Below are 15,392 nucleotides of genomic sequence, written 5' to 3' on the forward strand. Positions count from 1 at the left end.
AAGCAACCAATTGTTAGGCCACCAATTTCCTCCACCTTTGTTCAAGCTTCTATGATGAATCAGAGTCCTCCAATCATTGGACCTCACTTCAGGCCTTCCACTCCTACCAACACACAAATTCCATCCAACAACGAGATTAATGCTCCTACTGGATCAAAGGTGCATAAACCAAGTCAATAACATGGACTTAGTGCTGAGACAATGGCCGCAGCAACTTCTGGGACCGCATCAAGACTATTCAAGTTCATTCCCACTCCTGGATTTAGGCCTCGTAGGAAGAACTAGAAGTGTAGTCCTATGTTTATATTCCAACAAGTAGATGATGTTTTTTTGATAAACTAGCTTACATACAGCCACAACAAACAGTCTTTTGTTTTCTGTTTTGATAGCCTATGTGAATTAAGGACCTATAATACTCTATTTATCTTTGTGCTGCTAATGTTGGTATAAGGCTGTATGTTGCCCACTTTTGCAGTCACCTTGTGCACAAGATGTTGACATTTGGTAACTGTATGAAGTTGTTAATGTTACATATTACTATTAGTTATTACTAGATTGCTTTTCATGGAATGAAAGAATTAGAGTATAACACATTCTATTTTTTCACACAGTCAATCTTTTCCAAACAAGCAACACAACTATTTCATTTAATAAATTCGGATTTACACTGTTAAGTGATACAACTATTTCAGCAACAGGCCCTTCCAAAACAAAAACAACACCATAGACTTACTATCTGCTATCCAGTTTAACGGAGATAACTTGCAAATACAACTCCAAAGGCAAACACAATAGCCATCAATGGATAACTAAAACCCCTATTACACTTAACGTGCCTAGAATTTTTCATCTGCAACTCTAACCCAGAAACTCTGTCCTCTAGCTTAGTCACTTTCTCCTCCATCGAAATAGCTGCATCCAACAAATGATTTTGCTTTGGATTCCGACCATAAAGACTACCATAATTTATTTGCTCCTCTTCAAACAGTGAAACATATTCATCCAACCATAGAAAATATTTACAATGAGATTCTGCAATCTGCACAGTAAAAAAAGGAAAAACTAGAATTGTAATGAAGAGATGCTTGCTACAGATCTTGGCAGGAAAATGAACATAACTAATTATTTCATACCTTGAAATTTGGGCATCCAAAGAATAGCCTATTAGGGTTCGACTGTGTTGACGACATGAATAGAATTGCATGAATCCCACAATTACATTTCGGGGCAGCGAATATTTTCTTCTTCCTCGCTCTAGCACTACCAACGGAGCTCACAAAAATACTCATACCCTCATCGTTCGACGCATCTCTTCCACTCCCATGATCTCTGCTATTGCTCATGGTGGTATCGGTTTCATACACGAAACAGGGGAGATAGACGACTGGACTCGTCTAATAAAGACGCCTGGAAACCTCAAAACGATGGCGTTTTTGTGTTGTAGACGAGGACAGAAAGGACCTGTCCATTTCACCTAGCCACGTGGGCTTCTATCTTCCACGTAACTACCCAAGCCATCCATGTCATCCACTCGCCTACACGTGTCAGCAATTTGCCAATTTCAGTCGAGTTTTTGCCATAAAAGTGACAGAAGGACCGCGTTGGCAGACAGAGTACAGGATCAGGAACCGAAATAGATCGTGTTTTTTGTTAAGGGTCGCGTTGTCATTCAAAAAAATAGATAGAGACCGAATTGATACTTTACTCTAACTCAGATCTACAATGAATTAATTTTTGTCCTTAGTGAAAAATAAAAAGAAAAAAAAAATCTCATCAATTGTGTGGTCCTTTCGCAACTACCAATATCTTTGGTGGTCTAAACGAAAAAAGTGAAATGTTGAGGGGTCATAAGTCATAACTCATCTGAAAATGGATATCCAGGGGGTCAAGAGCGACAAACCGACAAATCCACTTCTCCACTTTCAAGGCTTACTTCATATCTGTCTCTGTCATATGCAACTCTTCGTATATTCTAGTGTTTCCTACTTTCCTATCTCCAACTGCAACGTCCTTTGCTTCCTTCTTTCTTCTTCCGCCATTTCTTCGGTTTCTTCGCGCATTCTTCTAACTCAAGATTCACAAAATGTCGACGATTCCTTTCACCTATTCCACCCACGCGCTTCCTCTCTTCTATTCTCGCTACAGCACCTACACCTTCGCCAGGATCAAACCTTCTATACGCCGTCGTTTTTGCGTTTACTGCCAAATTGACTCTAAGGTATTTCGTTCTTCCCTGCTTTTCTTTTAACAGTTTTGAGTCAACCTTTCGTACCATTCATGATTTTATTGACTTTTATGATAGCTTTGTTGAGCTTCAAAGTCAATGAAATTTGGTACACATGACTTTAGCTTGCAGGTGTGGAAAATTTGGTACCATGTTGAATTATTTATTTATTTTTTCCCCTTAATATTATAGTATTTTATTTTGTCTCGAACTGGATGGATTTTTTTTCTGGGAAGAGGACGTGGATGCCGATGCAGTAAGTGTGGAGGTTCCTATTCTGATATGAAATTCCACTTGCATATTATCATGATTATTTTCGTGTTGAAAATTGCATTTTCTTTAATCAATATCATAGTAATTTATTCAGGGAGAAACTAGTAATCTCTAAGTAAATTAAATTTGGTATATATAGGTGCGAACGTGCGAGGTAATTCTGGAGATCTAGATTCTGGGGTGTAACTTGCAGTTATTAATTGTCCTGATTATTTGATTTATTTTCTTCCAACTACGAACTTCTCCATGTAGACAAAGGAAGTACAGATAAGAAGGTGCTCCCCTTTACTAGAAAGTTCACTGCTTTCTGTGAATGGCGTGGTGGCCTCGGATGAGTGGAAAGCTATTCCTGACATTTGGAGATCCTCTGCTGAGAAGTATGGTGATAAAGTAGCCTTAATAGATCCATATCATGATCCTCCTTCAACAATGACCTATAAACAGGTAATTTGTTTATTTTGAATAGTTTGCTTCTTCCATATACTGGAAATTTTGGTCATTTGTAGTACTATGTACTTGTGCCCTAGTAGTATTCATTCATAGTCTGAAAAGAAGAGTTTGGTTTTTTTGATGGAATGGTAAAATCTGATTTTGGTTGTGGAAATTGGAATTGATTCATGATTAGAATGTGTAATTTATGGAGGAAGTTCTTTATGGTGATAACCATTTCTTTTGCTAACGATTTGAAAAAGAACTATTAAACATCAACGTTATATTGTCACATCACAAGCCATAGTTTTAGAGGAGCTGTTTAGATTCAAATCTTTCAGTTTTCCTATAAATTTTCTTGCTATCCTTGTAACACTTAACTAGTTGGCTGTTGTTCGTCCATTCTACTCTTACTTTGTTGGTGATTTCCAGATTCTATACTCATAAATAGATTGCCTAAACCAAGAATCTATTATCTTTTCTATAGCAGGTACCTACTTGTCTTTTTTCCCAATGTGTCCATTCAAACACTTTGACCTTCTCATCTCGTCCCACAAGATGTTAGCATTTTCTTGTGCTTCCTCCAAAACCCTTGAGTAGTTGACAATGTTTTTAGACTGGGTTCTCTTACACTATCTAATAACTTCTTAAAGAATATGAATATGATTGTTTTTAATCATAGATTGTTGAATTATATTATGTAATCATATTGATGTTATATAGTGTGAATATATTCCAATTATTAGAGCTATTAGATTGATGTTCATTGTTATTGGTTTCCATTCCTATATTGTGCAATGTAGGAAACTTATCCAAATCATTCTCTATTGTCTTTCTTACATTTCCACTTCATATCAAATGTTTCAGTTGGAGGAAGCAATATTGGATTTTGCCGAAGGCTTGAGAGTTCTTGGAGTAAAACCAGAGGAAAAGATTGCACTTTTTGCTGATAATTCATGTCGCTGGCTTGTAGCAGATCAAGGTGTGTGAACTTTATGTATTCTTTTTTTTTTAGGAGTTCAGCGTTTAGTTTTTATCCACTCTTAGTGTGGTGTTGCTCCTCTTGTTTCTTCAAAAGAAATTTGAAAAAGGAAGGGGAAAAAGAAACTAAACGTGGAAGTATTAACATTTTAAAAGCACAATTTACGAAGTTTTAAATTGATTATTTGTAAATAAGTTATTGTGGAGATGAAAAGCCCATCATTGATTTGACATTGCTTGTTTTGTGAAACTTTCCTTTTTGTTTTTGATTCTGTAAAACGATCACTACTCTTATTTCTATATAAAAATTATCAAGAGGAGTTTTTCATGTTGCTTCTTATGCAGTTGTTATTACCAAAGTTTTCATTTCCGTAGTATTTTATTATTTAGACGATAACAAGGCTAAACACTTCCCTTGCTAGATATTTTTTTGTCATCTTCACTGCTAGATTGCATTTTGATTTGTGTTTAATGAGTGAAATAATGAATTTTTATTTATCGTGTTGGAGTCTATGTTGAGATCAGTGGCAGGCTTATCATATTTAAATACTTAGTCTGTGAGTTCTCAATTAACTTACTTTGTCTGTATTATGATAAGTTGATGGGCAGTGTGAAATATGAATAGGCATGGGGGCATGACTGTGTGTACTCGGTATATATGGGGTCAAGTATTTACAACTCCTAAGGCTAGATGGTTGTAATAATTTTGTTTTTATGACATCCATGCTATGTTTTTAGTCTAGGCATGATGGCAAGTGGAGCAATCAATGTCGTGAGGGGAACAAGATCGTCAATTGAAGAGCTGTTTCAAATATACCAACACTCTGAAAGGTTTGGTTAATACTTCCATGTCCTACAATTTTGAAAATCTGATGTGTCTGTTTCCATGTTAGTATTTATGCTTCATAGTGATTGCATCTTAATTGTATTTCTTGAACACAGGAGTTTTTTTTTCTTTTTTTCCTTCTCTTTTGCCCCTTATTTGCTGAGACCCAAGCTTCCTTCCTTTTTAGGGGGCACAACAAACTTCCCAGTTCACCCAATGATCCCTGTTTGCATCCAAAGCACCATACCATAGAAAGTTCCCCATAATCTTTTGAATTTGCCATGCTCACTGGAATATGGAACAAGGATAAGAAGTATGGTAGAATGTTGGAGAGGCATAGGCCCCTTTCTATAGTCCCAATCGTTTAGATATATTTCAAGATTAGGATCCTAAAAGGAAATAGATCTAGGATTGTCATCCAGCAAAACACCTAGATAAACAAGAGGCCACTCCAAAATAGGACACCTAGCCATAGATGCAAAATCAGAAAGGTCATGAGGAATTATATTAATCTCAGATAAGCAACTGTTGGACATATTGATCTTTAAACCAGAGGATAACTCGAGAAATTGAAAAATAGAGAGAACATTCATAACCCACTCATTTTCCAAGAACAAGATGGAGTCCTTAGCAAACAACAAATGGGAAATTACAGTCCAATATAGTTGTTCTTTAACTATGATGGTGTTTTGCTATTGTTAATGCTTCTTAATTAATTTTATAAATTCTTAAATCTTCTGTATATTTATTGATGATTCGATAGAAAGTGGCTGACTTTGCTGCATTCAGCGTTGCACTAGCTGTGGACACACCTGAAATGTTTAATCGGATTGCAAATTCATTCTATGCAAAGGCTTCCATGAGATATATTATTCTTCTTTGGGGAGACAAATCATCCCTGGTTTGTGAAGGAAACAAGGAGGTGCCAGTCTTCACATTCACAGAAGTCATAGACTTGGGACGTGAGAGTCGCATGGCATTGATTGATTCTCGTGATGGTGGTATGTAGCCTAGATCCTGCTCTAAATCCTACAAACTCTATTTATATTGCTAAAACCTTTTCTTTATTGAGCAAATAAGGCAACACAAGAACCCCAAAACAGTTACTAAACAAGAGTGGGGTTGGGGAGGAAGAAGAAAAATAAACGATAAGAGAGTCTTAGCTAGCAATGACCAGAGAAGTCAAAAGCATAATCTCTCTCTCTCTCTCTCTCTCTCTTTATTTGTTTATTTTTGCGCAAACTTATTGGTCATTCTGTCAATCATCAGAAGGAACCATACTTGGTTTCGGTGGAACTTATCTTCTCTCTGATGTGATTACAGATAATCAATTTAAGTATGAAGCAATTAAGTCTGATGATATTGCTACTCTTGTATACACAAGTGGAACAACTGGAAATCCAAAAGGTGTTATGCTTACTCATCGGAATCTTTTACATCAGGTTTGATTTTCATTCTTTTGTAAAATCCGTTGCAGCAAATCATACTTCTAGATGGGCTATGTAGATGTAGGTTATGTATTAGGGTGTTGATCCCAAAATAGGTTGTGTTTAATTATGCATGAATTATATTTCTTTGTGAAGCATGATTGAGGGATGTTCCATTCGCTGAATATACTTGTGATATGACCCTGGAGTCTAGCTAAAGTTAGGGTTGGGGCAGTCAACACATTATACTGCAACCAACAGACTTTGTATTCAACCCCTCTATCAACACATTATACTGCAACCAACAGACTTTGTATTCAACCCCTCTATCTATCTCTCACCTGCACACAAATACTGTTATCATTGACTCACGTATTGTGCTTTAACGTTAATTATGGTTTTCTTTTTGAGAAGAAAACAGATGTTCTCCTAACGAAAACCTAAACAATGGAGGATAAAAATGTATCCTGCTTTCTGAGTGCTGGAGTCTGTTTTGTTTATTTCATTTACCATGTCGCAGTGATAAGTTTCGCTTGGTTTTATGTGAAGATAATTCTTGCATTGATACTATATTTCATTCTTAATGAATTTCTAGGTTAAAAACCTATGGGATATTGTTCCTGCTGAAGTTGGGGATAGATTTCTAAGCATGCTGCCTCCTTGGCATGCATATGAAAGAGCTTGTGAGTATTTCATTTTCTCATACGGTGTTGAACAAGTATACACAACTGTGAAAAACTTAAAGGTATTTCTACTTTAATCAGATGTTTCATGTATTGTATGTTATTATAAAAACATATTTCCTCATGTATTAATATCCTGTAGTTTCTTCTCTTCTAGGATGATTTGAAGCGTTATCAACCACATTACTTGATTTCAGTTCCTCTAGTTTATGAAACATTATATAGGTAAACCCTTTTCCTATGAACTTGTGAATACCTATTGCATTGATAATCTACTCCATGATATCGCATGTTGAAAAGGAATTCTTTCTAGGAATAGTTCTAGTGTTGGAGAATTTCTTTTTTCTTTCCAAATTCAAAAACCACTCTTCTAGTCCAAATGATCATAAATCAAGTTCTTGCTAATGTCTAATATGCTGATGGAAAAGAGAACTAAAACATCCTGCAATGTATACCTTCCAATAATTGAAACCCATATCAATAGGAAACAGAAGCAATCTGACTCATAATTAAAACCCATGCTGTGGAGGAGGTTGTGTTTCTTAATTATGTTACAACCCATATTCGCTAATAGGAACAAAGAAGCAATCTAAGCAAGAGAATGAAGTTCCTTCTTTTATCCAAAGAAGAAAATAGAAAACTGAAAGGAAGAAAAGGAATTAGTTTTCTAGTACTTATGGTCTAGCATTGATGAGAAAATTATTTAAGTGGGACGTGTCTTTGTTGTTGTTCATGATGATTGAGAGAATTGCTTGAGTAGAGGTTATTACGTGAATTTGGGGTTGGGTTTGATAAAAAGCAGTAATTTTGGTACTTTGGTGATGAACTTTTTGCTATTGCTTTTCCCCCTTGCTTGTAGTTGTTGGTAAGTGAACCTACGTCTTCAATGTTTGTGTTTTGGTTTGTTTCTATTTTTGCAGTTTATTATTTTAGTCTTTTAATTGTTATTACAAAAATCTGCCTTTGTTAAATAAAATATTTCAGAGAAAATATGGATAAATATTCAAAGTAGTTTGGTCCTCACTACCACCACCTATCTGTTATTTTGGTCATTGAAGAGTTAATAGGATATATTTTTTTACCCTTTTCTATCAACAAATTTCTCTCTTTTTGTACACTGGTGCATAGAGATTCATCATTAGACATGGTTTTGTTAATGAATCGCATCCTAGTTCAATTTCTCTATAGTGTGAGGGGACAGGAGTAATATAGTTAATTTCATCATCAGGAGAATTAATTACAGCTAGCATTTTGACAAGGAGTTCACTCAACCTTTCATGATTATCTTATCATTAGTGCCTCTGAGAAGAAAACTTTTGTGCCAAAAGATCTTTTTAACTAAACAAAGAGGACAGGGGGAGAGAAAAAGAAGGGGGGGGGGGGGGTTCTTTTTTTAATGTATATTGTACTTTTGAAGATCCTACCAGATTGTAAAATTTCTTAATCACATGTTGTGTTTTTCATTTAGAAGGTTTATATTTCTCACAAACTTGACTGCTATTGTTTCCGTGGATTGTACCTTCTGCAGTGGCATCCAGAAGCAGATATCTACAAGCTCCCTAATCAGAAAGCTTGTTGCACTCACATTCATTAGGATCAGCTTAGCATACATGGAGTGTAAGCGGATTTATGAGGTCTGATCATTAGCTCTCACTGTGTGGTCTCTGTAATGTTAACATGAATTCACTTGTATTTAATGATGTTATCACATAATGTGTTTTATACACAAACAGTTGGTGTTGCTCTTAACTCATTAAATATGTTCATAAAAATGTTGGTTGACGGTGTTATTCTAAGAATATTCCCACAATGACCAGTCCTATTATGGTTTCTATGCATTATACAAGTCTTTTTCCAGCTTCCTTCCTTTTCTGGAGCGAAAAAATGAAAAGATTATGGGCTGACCCTAATGTTTGGACAGAATTTTGTTGCATGACACTTTGTGCTGCCACTGAATTAGTTTTTTTTTTTTGTGCAAAAAAAAGGGGAAAGAAAAGAAACTATGATAAGATAAGGCACAACAAAATAGAAATTTGTCCAAGCACCAACAAATTGCCTAATCATATCTTATGTCGTTAAAGAACCATTTCTTTCCCGAACATCATTCATGAGATAGTTCATGCTCATTTGTTACTTGAGAAAAACCATGTTTTCTGTCTTTTGCTTTGGATTGAAAAATAAAATAATGCATGGATGAAGCTGTATGTGTGCTTTGTGAAGGATTGAATAAGTCAATAACTGGTATGGTAGATAAATGTCCAATAATTTTTTTTATTTTCTTTTTTCCCCCACTATATTCACAAGTTTTATTTATGAGTACAGTGCACTTTTTTCATCAGATCAAGAGTATATACGTAGTAATTCTACTTCTTCCCAAATATATTTTCTCTAATAAGCTCTGGTTATGTTTGTAGGGTAAATGTCTAACAAAGAATGAGAAGCAGCCTTCTTATCTGTATTCAACGTTGGAATGGTTGTGGGCAAGAGTAGTTGCTGCAATAATATTTCCAATTCATATGTTGGCAAAGAAAGTGGTCTACAGTAAAATCCATTCAGCTATTGGAATATCAAAGGTCTTGCTATTATATGCTTATTTAATTTCTATTCATTTTTGAGGTGTGTCATACTGGTTGTTCCTTGCATTAAGTTTTGAGCAAATATTTCTAGTTTATGTTTCCATGAGTACTTTGCAAACTGGTTGAAGATGTTTAAAGTGGGTTTTGAGTAATCATCTATTGACTTAGTTAACCTAGTTAGTGGTTAGTTATTCAAATATTTTGACTATTTATACAGTATTCCCTCCATTCCAAAATATCCAGATTTTTCTAAGATTCTATTCTATTTGAGTCTGTCAGTTGTTTGCTTCTATAATATTTTCCACCATTTCCTTGCTCATAATTCTCCTTTGTAAATTAGCTTTAGAAAGTCCGGTGAGACTTTTTGTTTTTGTTTTTCTTTTTAATTTAAAGGGTGTGTGTTTATTGGTGGCAGCACTCGAGCAAACATTATCTATGAACTTTGGTTTGTCAAGTAAAGTTCAACTCAAGTCTCAAGGTTTTCTTCTTTGTTTGAATTATAGTAAGGAAAAGTTTCCTAACTGGAATGAATTTTTTTTTTGGTGGTGGGTTGGAGACAGAAAAAAGAAAGAGGGGGGGGGGGGGGGGGCATAAAATAAATGGGGAAAAAACAATGCTGGTTTTGGTTATGTCATCTTTGGTTGGCCCTTAGTCCCTTACTGTTCCAACTTTATACTAAATTTTATGCCATGCTCCTCATTTTTAATATTTTTCGAAATGTTTCTGCTCATAACAAGTGAATCTTCTGGCACTCTGCAGGCTGGAGTAAGCGGTGGTGGAAGCTTACCTATTCATGTTGACAAATTTTTTGAGGTTTGGTATTACACCTTTTTAACTAGTAAGCAGAATATTGTTTGCTTTATTTAATGTCATTGGTTTCAAATGCATACAGGCTATTGGTGTTAAAGTGCAGAATGGATATGGTTTAACAGAAACTTCACCAGTTATTGCTGCTCGGCGACCTGAATGTAATGTAAGCAGCAGAATATAAATTCTATAATATTATGCCATTGTTTTTTCAAGCATATTGCTGGTGCTTTCTGTTTAAAATTCTTACTCTACTTTTAAAGTGGTTAAACTTGCCATTTTTCTAAACGTAATCTTGCATTTTTTCTTAATAACAAGCTATTTTAGGTAATGTGTTCTTTCCCTCTAACCTTCAATATATTTGTCTGTTCATCCTTTTTCCCTCAATTTGGGGGGTTGATGGGACAATAGTATATATTGAGAATGGGATTTTTTTTTTCTTTTTTAAGGAAAGGGAGGGAAGGGGAGCCTTGGAGCAATGAGTTGTCTCCGTGTGACCTCAAGGTCATGGGTTCAATTTGTGGAAATTGTAATTATTAGGTTAGGCTATGTACATTGCACTCTTTGGGTGCGGCCCTTTCCCGGACTCTGCGTTAACGCGGGATGCTTGTGCACCGGGCTGCCATTTTTAAGGAAAGGAAAGGCTAAATGAGATCAAATGTAGTGTGTCAACATGCCTTTTATCTGTTTTCTCTTCTATTTATTCCATTTCCGATAAGATACCTTAATCCCCATTATAGCAAAGTATATTTGTTTCCATGTAGAGACATTGGTACTCGTAATAATAGCATAATTTGCATTCTTCTAATTGGTTTTTACCTTGAGTCTGCGAAGAGTGGTGCTTTTATCTGAAAAGGTCACAGACTTGATTGTTTGAAGGTTATTGGATCTGCTGGGCATCCAATTAGGCATACAAAATTTAAAGTTGTAGATTATGAAACTGGTGAAGTTCTTCCACCTGGTTCAAAGGGAATTTTGAAAGTGACGGGCCCAGCATTGATGAAGGGATACTACAAGGTAATTTACTTCGTCCATATGCAAGTTTACATGTGTGCCCTATGGTGTGTTTGGTTAGAAAAACAATGATATAGTGTAACTACTTTTAACTGGATTGACCCCGCACGATGCGCAGAAAATACAATAAAAATTGTCTATAATATAATTAAAATATAGATCAATTATCATTAGAAAATTAAAATTATAAGTATATAAAATCTGATTTTTTAATATTTTTAAAATATCAATTAGATTATATTATTAAATTAACATAGAATAATAAGAAGAGAGAAAATGACAAATAACTATTATCGGTCTTTACCATTATAACTCTCATGTATCCCAGACTATAGTATCCACTATTCTTCTATTGCATCCAATGTCACAAACAATAAAACACTGCAAAGTTATAAGTTGTGCAACAACATTGCACAAAGCATACATTATTTTTATATGCCTCTAACAATGCAATCCCCATTCAATGACATTAACTGATGTAAGTGAATTCATGAAATATGAAGCATGCCAACTTAATAACGCTGTTTATTTGGCAATAGAGTGTAGTCATTGATTAGAGTTTTCCCTGCGAAATAAGGGAAACCAAGTAAACTATATTAGTATAGGCATGAATAAAAATCTTATTCGAAAAATGAGAGTGGTTCAAATGGTGTTTTAAGTGACTGATAATATTTAATTCACATTCAAATTGAAAGGTTTACAATATTGGAAGGCGAAATTTAATCGAAGGAGGAGAAAAGGTGTAACTTAAGGTCCACTAAAGAGGAGCAATTTGAAAATGTTACATTTCTAACCATATAATAATAATGGAAGCTTTGAAGTGAAAATGAGGAAAGGAAAGAAAATAGTTGATGTGGCATTAGGTTCAATTATAGAATGACAAATTTGTTAAAATGATGTTGTGGCTAAGCTAGAGATTATCTAAGACATCAAGAATATATTTTACAACAATCTTGGTATCAGATTTAATATTTTATAAATAGATAGATAGACATATTAGACTATTAGAGTGTTATGCTTTTCAGGAAGCTATTCTAAGGGTTTGTTTGGATGGACTTTTATGAAAAGATTTTTTTTCAAGTGATCTTTTTTTGAAAGATCTTTTAGAAAAGTAAAAGTAATTTTATGTTTGTATATCTTATGTAAATATTTTTTTATCTAATAATTATGTTTGGGTACAATAAACAAGTACTTTTTTGTTTATTTATTATGTTAAAAATATTTTTTTAAGTAAAAAAAATCTTTAAAAAAAGATGTAAAATGTAGCTTCTAAAAAAGATGTTTTTTTTTTTTTTTAATTTTTCTAGTTCTTTTACTTTTACTATTAAAATTTTGCTCCACACACAAAAAAATAAAAAAAGAGTGAAAAAAGACATTCCTTTACCATTTTAATAGCGTCCAAATAAACACTAACTAGCTGGGGAAAAGCACTAGAGCAACTTTTTCCCCCAAGGTTTTCACTTGTTACGTTTTTAGTTTTTGAACATTTTTCTTCTATTTTAAATGAAAATTAAAAAAAAAAAAAGGAAGAAAAAACCCTGTAGAAGTATGAATATTATAGTTATTTCTATGTAAAATACTTACTTGCAATGGGGTGTTTTTTAATTTATTTGGAAATATTAAATTTTCTGCCTAAAAAGTAACCCGTGTAATGATCACATCAGTCAAAAGTAGTGGTAAGCCAAGAGCTTGCATCATGTGCATGGAACATGATCAAGTTGCGACATTAAATGTCTTATTCTTATGTCAGAATCCTTCAGCTACAAATCAGGCCTTGGATGGAGATGGCTGGCTGAATACTGGTGATATAGGTTGGATTGTTCCCCATCATTCAACTGGGCGGAGTCGCCATTCTGGTGGTGTGATAGTTCTGGAAGGTCGTGCTAAAGACACTATTGTGCTTTCAACAGGTAGGCCAGTAGTCCATAGTTTTTGAATTGTTGCATTTGAGCCTATGTCAGTGTGTCTTGTTAATTCAAAATTTTGTAAACCCTTAAAAGGTTACATGTTTACTGTGTGGGTTAGAGTGTTTCTTTTCTTTTTAAACTTTTTTATAACCCGATTGCAACTATGTGCTTTCTTACAGCATAAACAGCATGCTGAAAGTTGATAATTGCTTTCCCCCTTTATTTACCTACTAACAAATTGTTTGGTCAAGAGTAGGCGAAAATGTTGAACCAGGTGAACTTGAAGAAGCTGCCATGAAAAGTACCCTCATACAACAAATTGTCGTTATTGGCCAGGTGAATTTGAGCCTTAATGTCTTCAAATTATTGAAGCTGACTACTTATATTTAACTATATCTCATGTAGTCTCGTATTCCAAAACTAATAACTGTTTAACATACAGGATAAGCGACGTCTTGGAGCTTTAATTGTTCCTAACAAAGAAGAAGTCTTAAAAGTGGCAAGGGAATTGTCAGTTATAGATTCAAACAGTTCAGATATCAGTCAGGAAAAAGTGACCAGCCTATTATATAAAGAATTGAACACCTGGTAAGACTTTGTCTCACTCAGAGAGAATTAAATCCCCATACACACATAGGGACTCCATACTAGGTTTTTGGTCTATGAAACACTGGCACCATCACAACATGGACACAGAGACTTAAAATAGCATGGCTTTTATAATTTAAGATTCGCACATTTTCATTAGTGTCAAAACTGCAAATGTTTACTACTTTAAACTTAAGAATGCTGGCTCATCTGAAAAAATTGTAACATTAAGTTTATTGACATTTTCAACCCTATTTACATTATACATAACCGTGTTTGAAGCATTTTCCAAGTAGTAGGAAAAAAATTATTGTTAAAACTTGTTTCTGAGTGTTGAAAACCAACATCTGTTGAAGATGCGCACACATGACATGCCAACAGCAAGGTGCTGTGTCCGTCCTTTGTGGTTTATGGTTGACTGATGAGAAAAAGAGAATATAAACATAAAATTCATCCTTTGCCGTTTCATTGAACAACTCGTTTTGCCCCTATGTTTTTGTGTTGATTATTTATTTGTTTTTCTTTTATTATGCAGGACATCTGATTTTTCATTTCAAATTGGTCCAATTCTTGTCGTTGATGATCCCTTCACGGTTAGATTAACTTCATAGTAGCAGTATTTGTCTATGTTTTGTGCACGAAAGAATTGATATCTTTGACTAATCTTTCACTTAAATGACAGATTGATAATGGGCTAATGACACCCACCATGAAGATCCGAAGGGATAGAGTTGTGGCTCAATACAGGGATCAAATAGAAAACCTATACAAGTGACAAACTTAAATGGTGTGCTACGAGTGTTTGTGTATTTAAAGACTTGTGCAAAAATCTTAAGTTATTCTCCTTGTGTGACATTTCAATAAATAATAATGCTTACATATATCACAGGCAGTGTATAATATCATCCATTTGTTTTGCTGTCCTTTGTTTCTCCACTTCTTTTTTTTTTTTTTAATTGTTATTATGCATCAGTTTCTCAGTGAACGTTTGTCTGTTTATGCACAAAATTGTTTATGAATTGGATCACCACCCTTTGCTAATCAATGGCTAGATTGAAAGTTTTTCTTTTTGGATTTATGATTGATAGATTCTTTAATGAGATGACTTATATATGAGTCATAACAGGGCTAGTTTGAGAAAAACGTGGTTTCTACAATAAAGGAGAGTTAAAAGTTTCTCAAGGAAAATAAGAATAATAAAAAAGGATAATTCTTAATTATTGGTTGAATACAAGTTGGATAAGTTATTATGTAAAGTAGCACATATGAAAGGGTTTTTGCTAACAAGTTCTATTGGAGGTTATGCATATATTCATTTCATGTATATAGGTCATATTCATATATAACAAATTGGTAGAGTGAGTTAGAAGTTAGTTAGGATGGATAATAGAAATGGAGAATAGTAGGAAGCTATGAAACACAGACACAGATATGAGACATGTAGATACACGAATTTTAAAATCCTAGTTCTCGAATAACTTTGTTAATTGAAATTCATATTTTATAAGTACAATTTTATTTTTATTTTTTTTAAATAAGCAACATTCTAAATATTTATGAGTAAACTACAGATAGTAGTTTATTAGAAATAATTTTTTTAAAAGAAAAATTCTCCACATACAAGCATTTTTTTATACAAGTCTTTACAAGTTATTAT

At 34.1% G+C, this 15,392-nt stretch overlaps 1 protein-coding gene across 2 annotated transcripts; it reads left to right on the top strand.

The window, feature by feature from the left end:
* The first annotated feature begins 1,831 nt into the window (after positions 1-1,831).
* On the top strand, positions 1,832-14,659 carry LOC107638246 (putative acyl-activating enzyme 16, chloroplastic). 2 transcript variants are annotated; one of them, XM_088485974.1, is made up of 18 exons: positions 1,832-2,218; positions 2,750-2,941; positions 3,794-3,908; positions 4,646-4,738; positions 5,523-5,734; positions 6,057-6,175; positions 6,756-6,905; positions 7,001-7,068; positions 8,372-8,477; positions 9,258-9,416; positions 10,179-10,232; positions 10,312-10,392; positions 11,106-11,243; positions 12,991-13,150; positions 13,404-13,483; positions 13,590-13,735; positions 14,271-14,328; positions 14,418-14,659. In XM_088485974.1, exons 3-18 carry the CDS (start codon positions 3,883-3,885, stop codon positions 14,508-14,510), a joined length of 1,743 nt encoding a protein of 580 aa, XP_088342100.1. In that variant the 5' UTR covers positions 1,832-2,218; positions 2,750-2,941; positions 3,794-3,882; the 3' UTR covers positions 14,511-14,659. The 2 variants fall into 2 exon arrangements, with proteins under 2 accessions (XP_088342100.1, XP_088342099.1); XM_088485973.1 differs by having other exon boundaries at positions 4,651-4,738.
* Positions 14,660-15,392: the final 733 nt, after the last annotated feature.

The sequence above is a fragment of the Arachis ipaensis genome, chromosome B4, assembly GCF_059453495.1.
Source record: "Arachis ipaensis isolate K30076 ecotype BB chromosome B4, ASM5945349v1, whole genome shotgun sequence".
In the NCBI taxonomy this organism is placed as follows: Eukaryota; Viridiplantae; Streptophyta; class Magnoliopsida; order Fabales; family Fabaceae; genus Arachis; species Arachis ipaensis.

Bases quoted from the DNA above. Each gene is read 5' to 3' on its own strand.
- LOC107638246 (XM_088485973.1), top strand. From the start codon at position 2,084: ATGTCGACGATTCCTTTCACCTATTCCACCCACGCGCTTCCTCTCTTC. The intron at 13,151-13,403 runs GTAGGCCAGTAG...GGTCAAGAGTAG, and splicing joins CACTATTGTGCTTTCAACAG to GCGAAAATGTTGAACCAGGT. The intron at 13,484-13,589 runs GTGAATTTGAGC...TTTAACATACAG, and splicing joins AAATTGTCGTTATTGGCCAG to GATAAGCGACGTCTTGGAGC.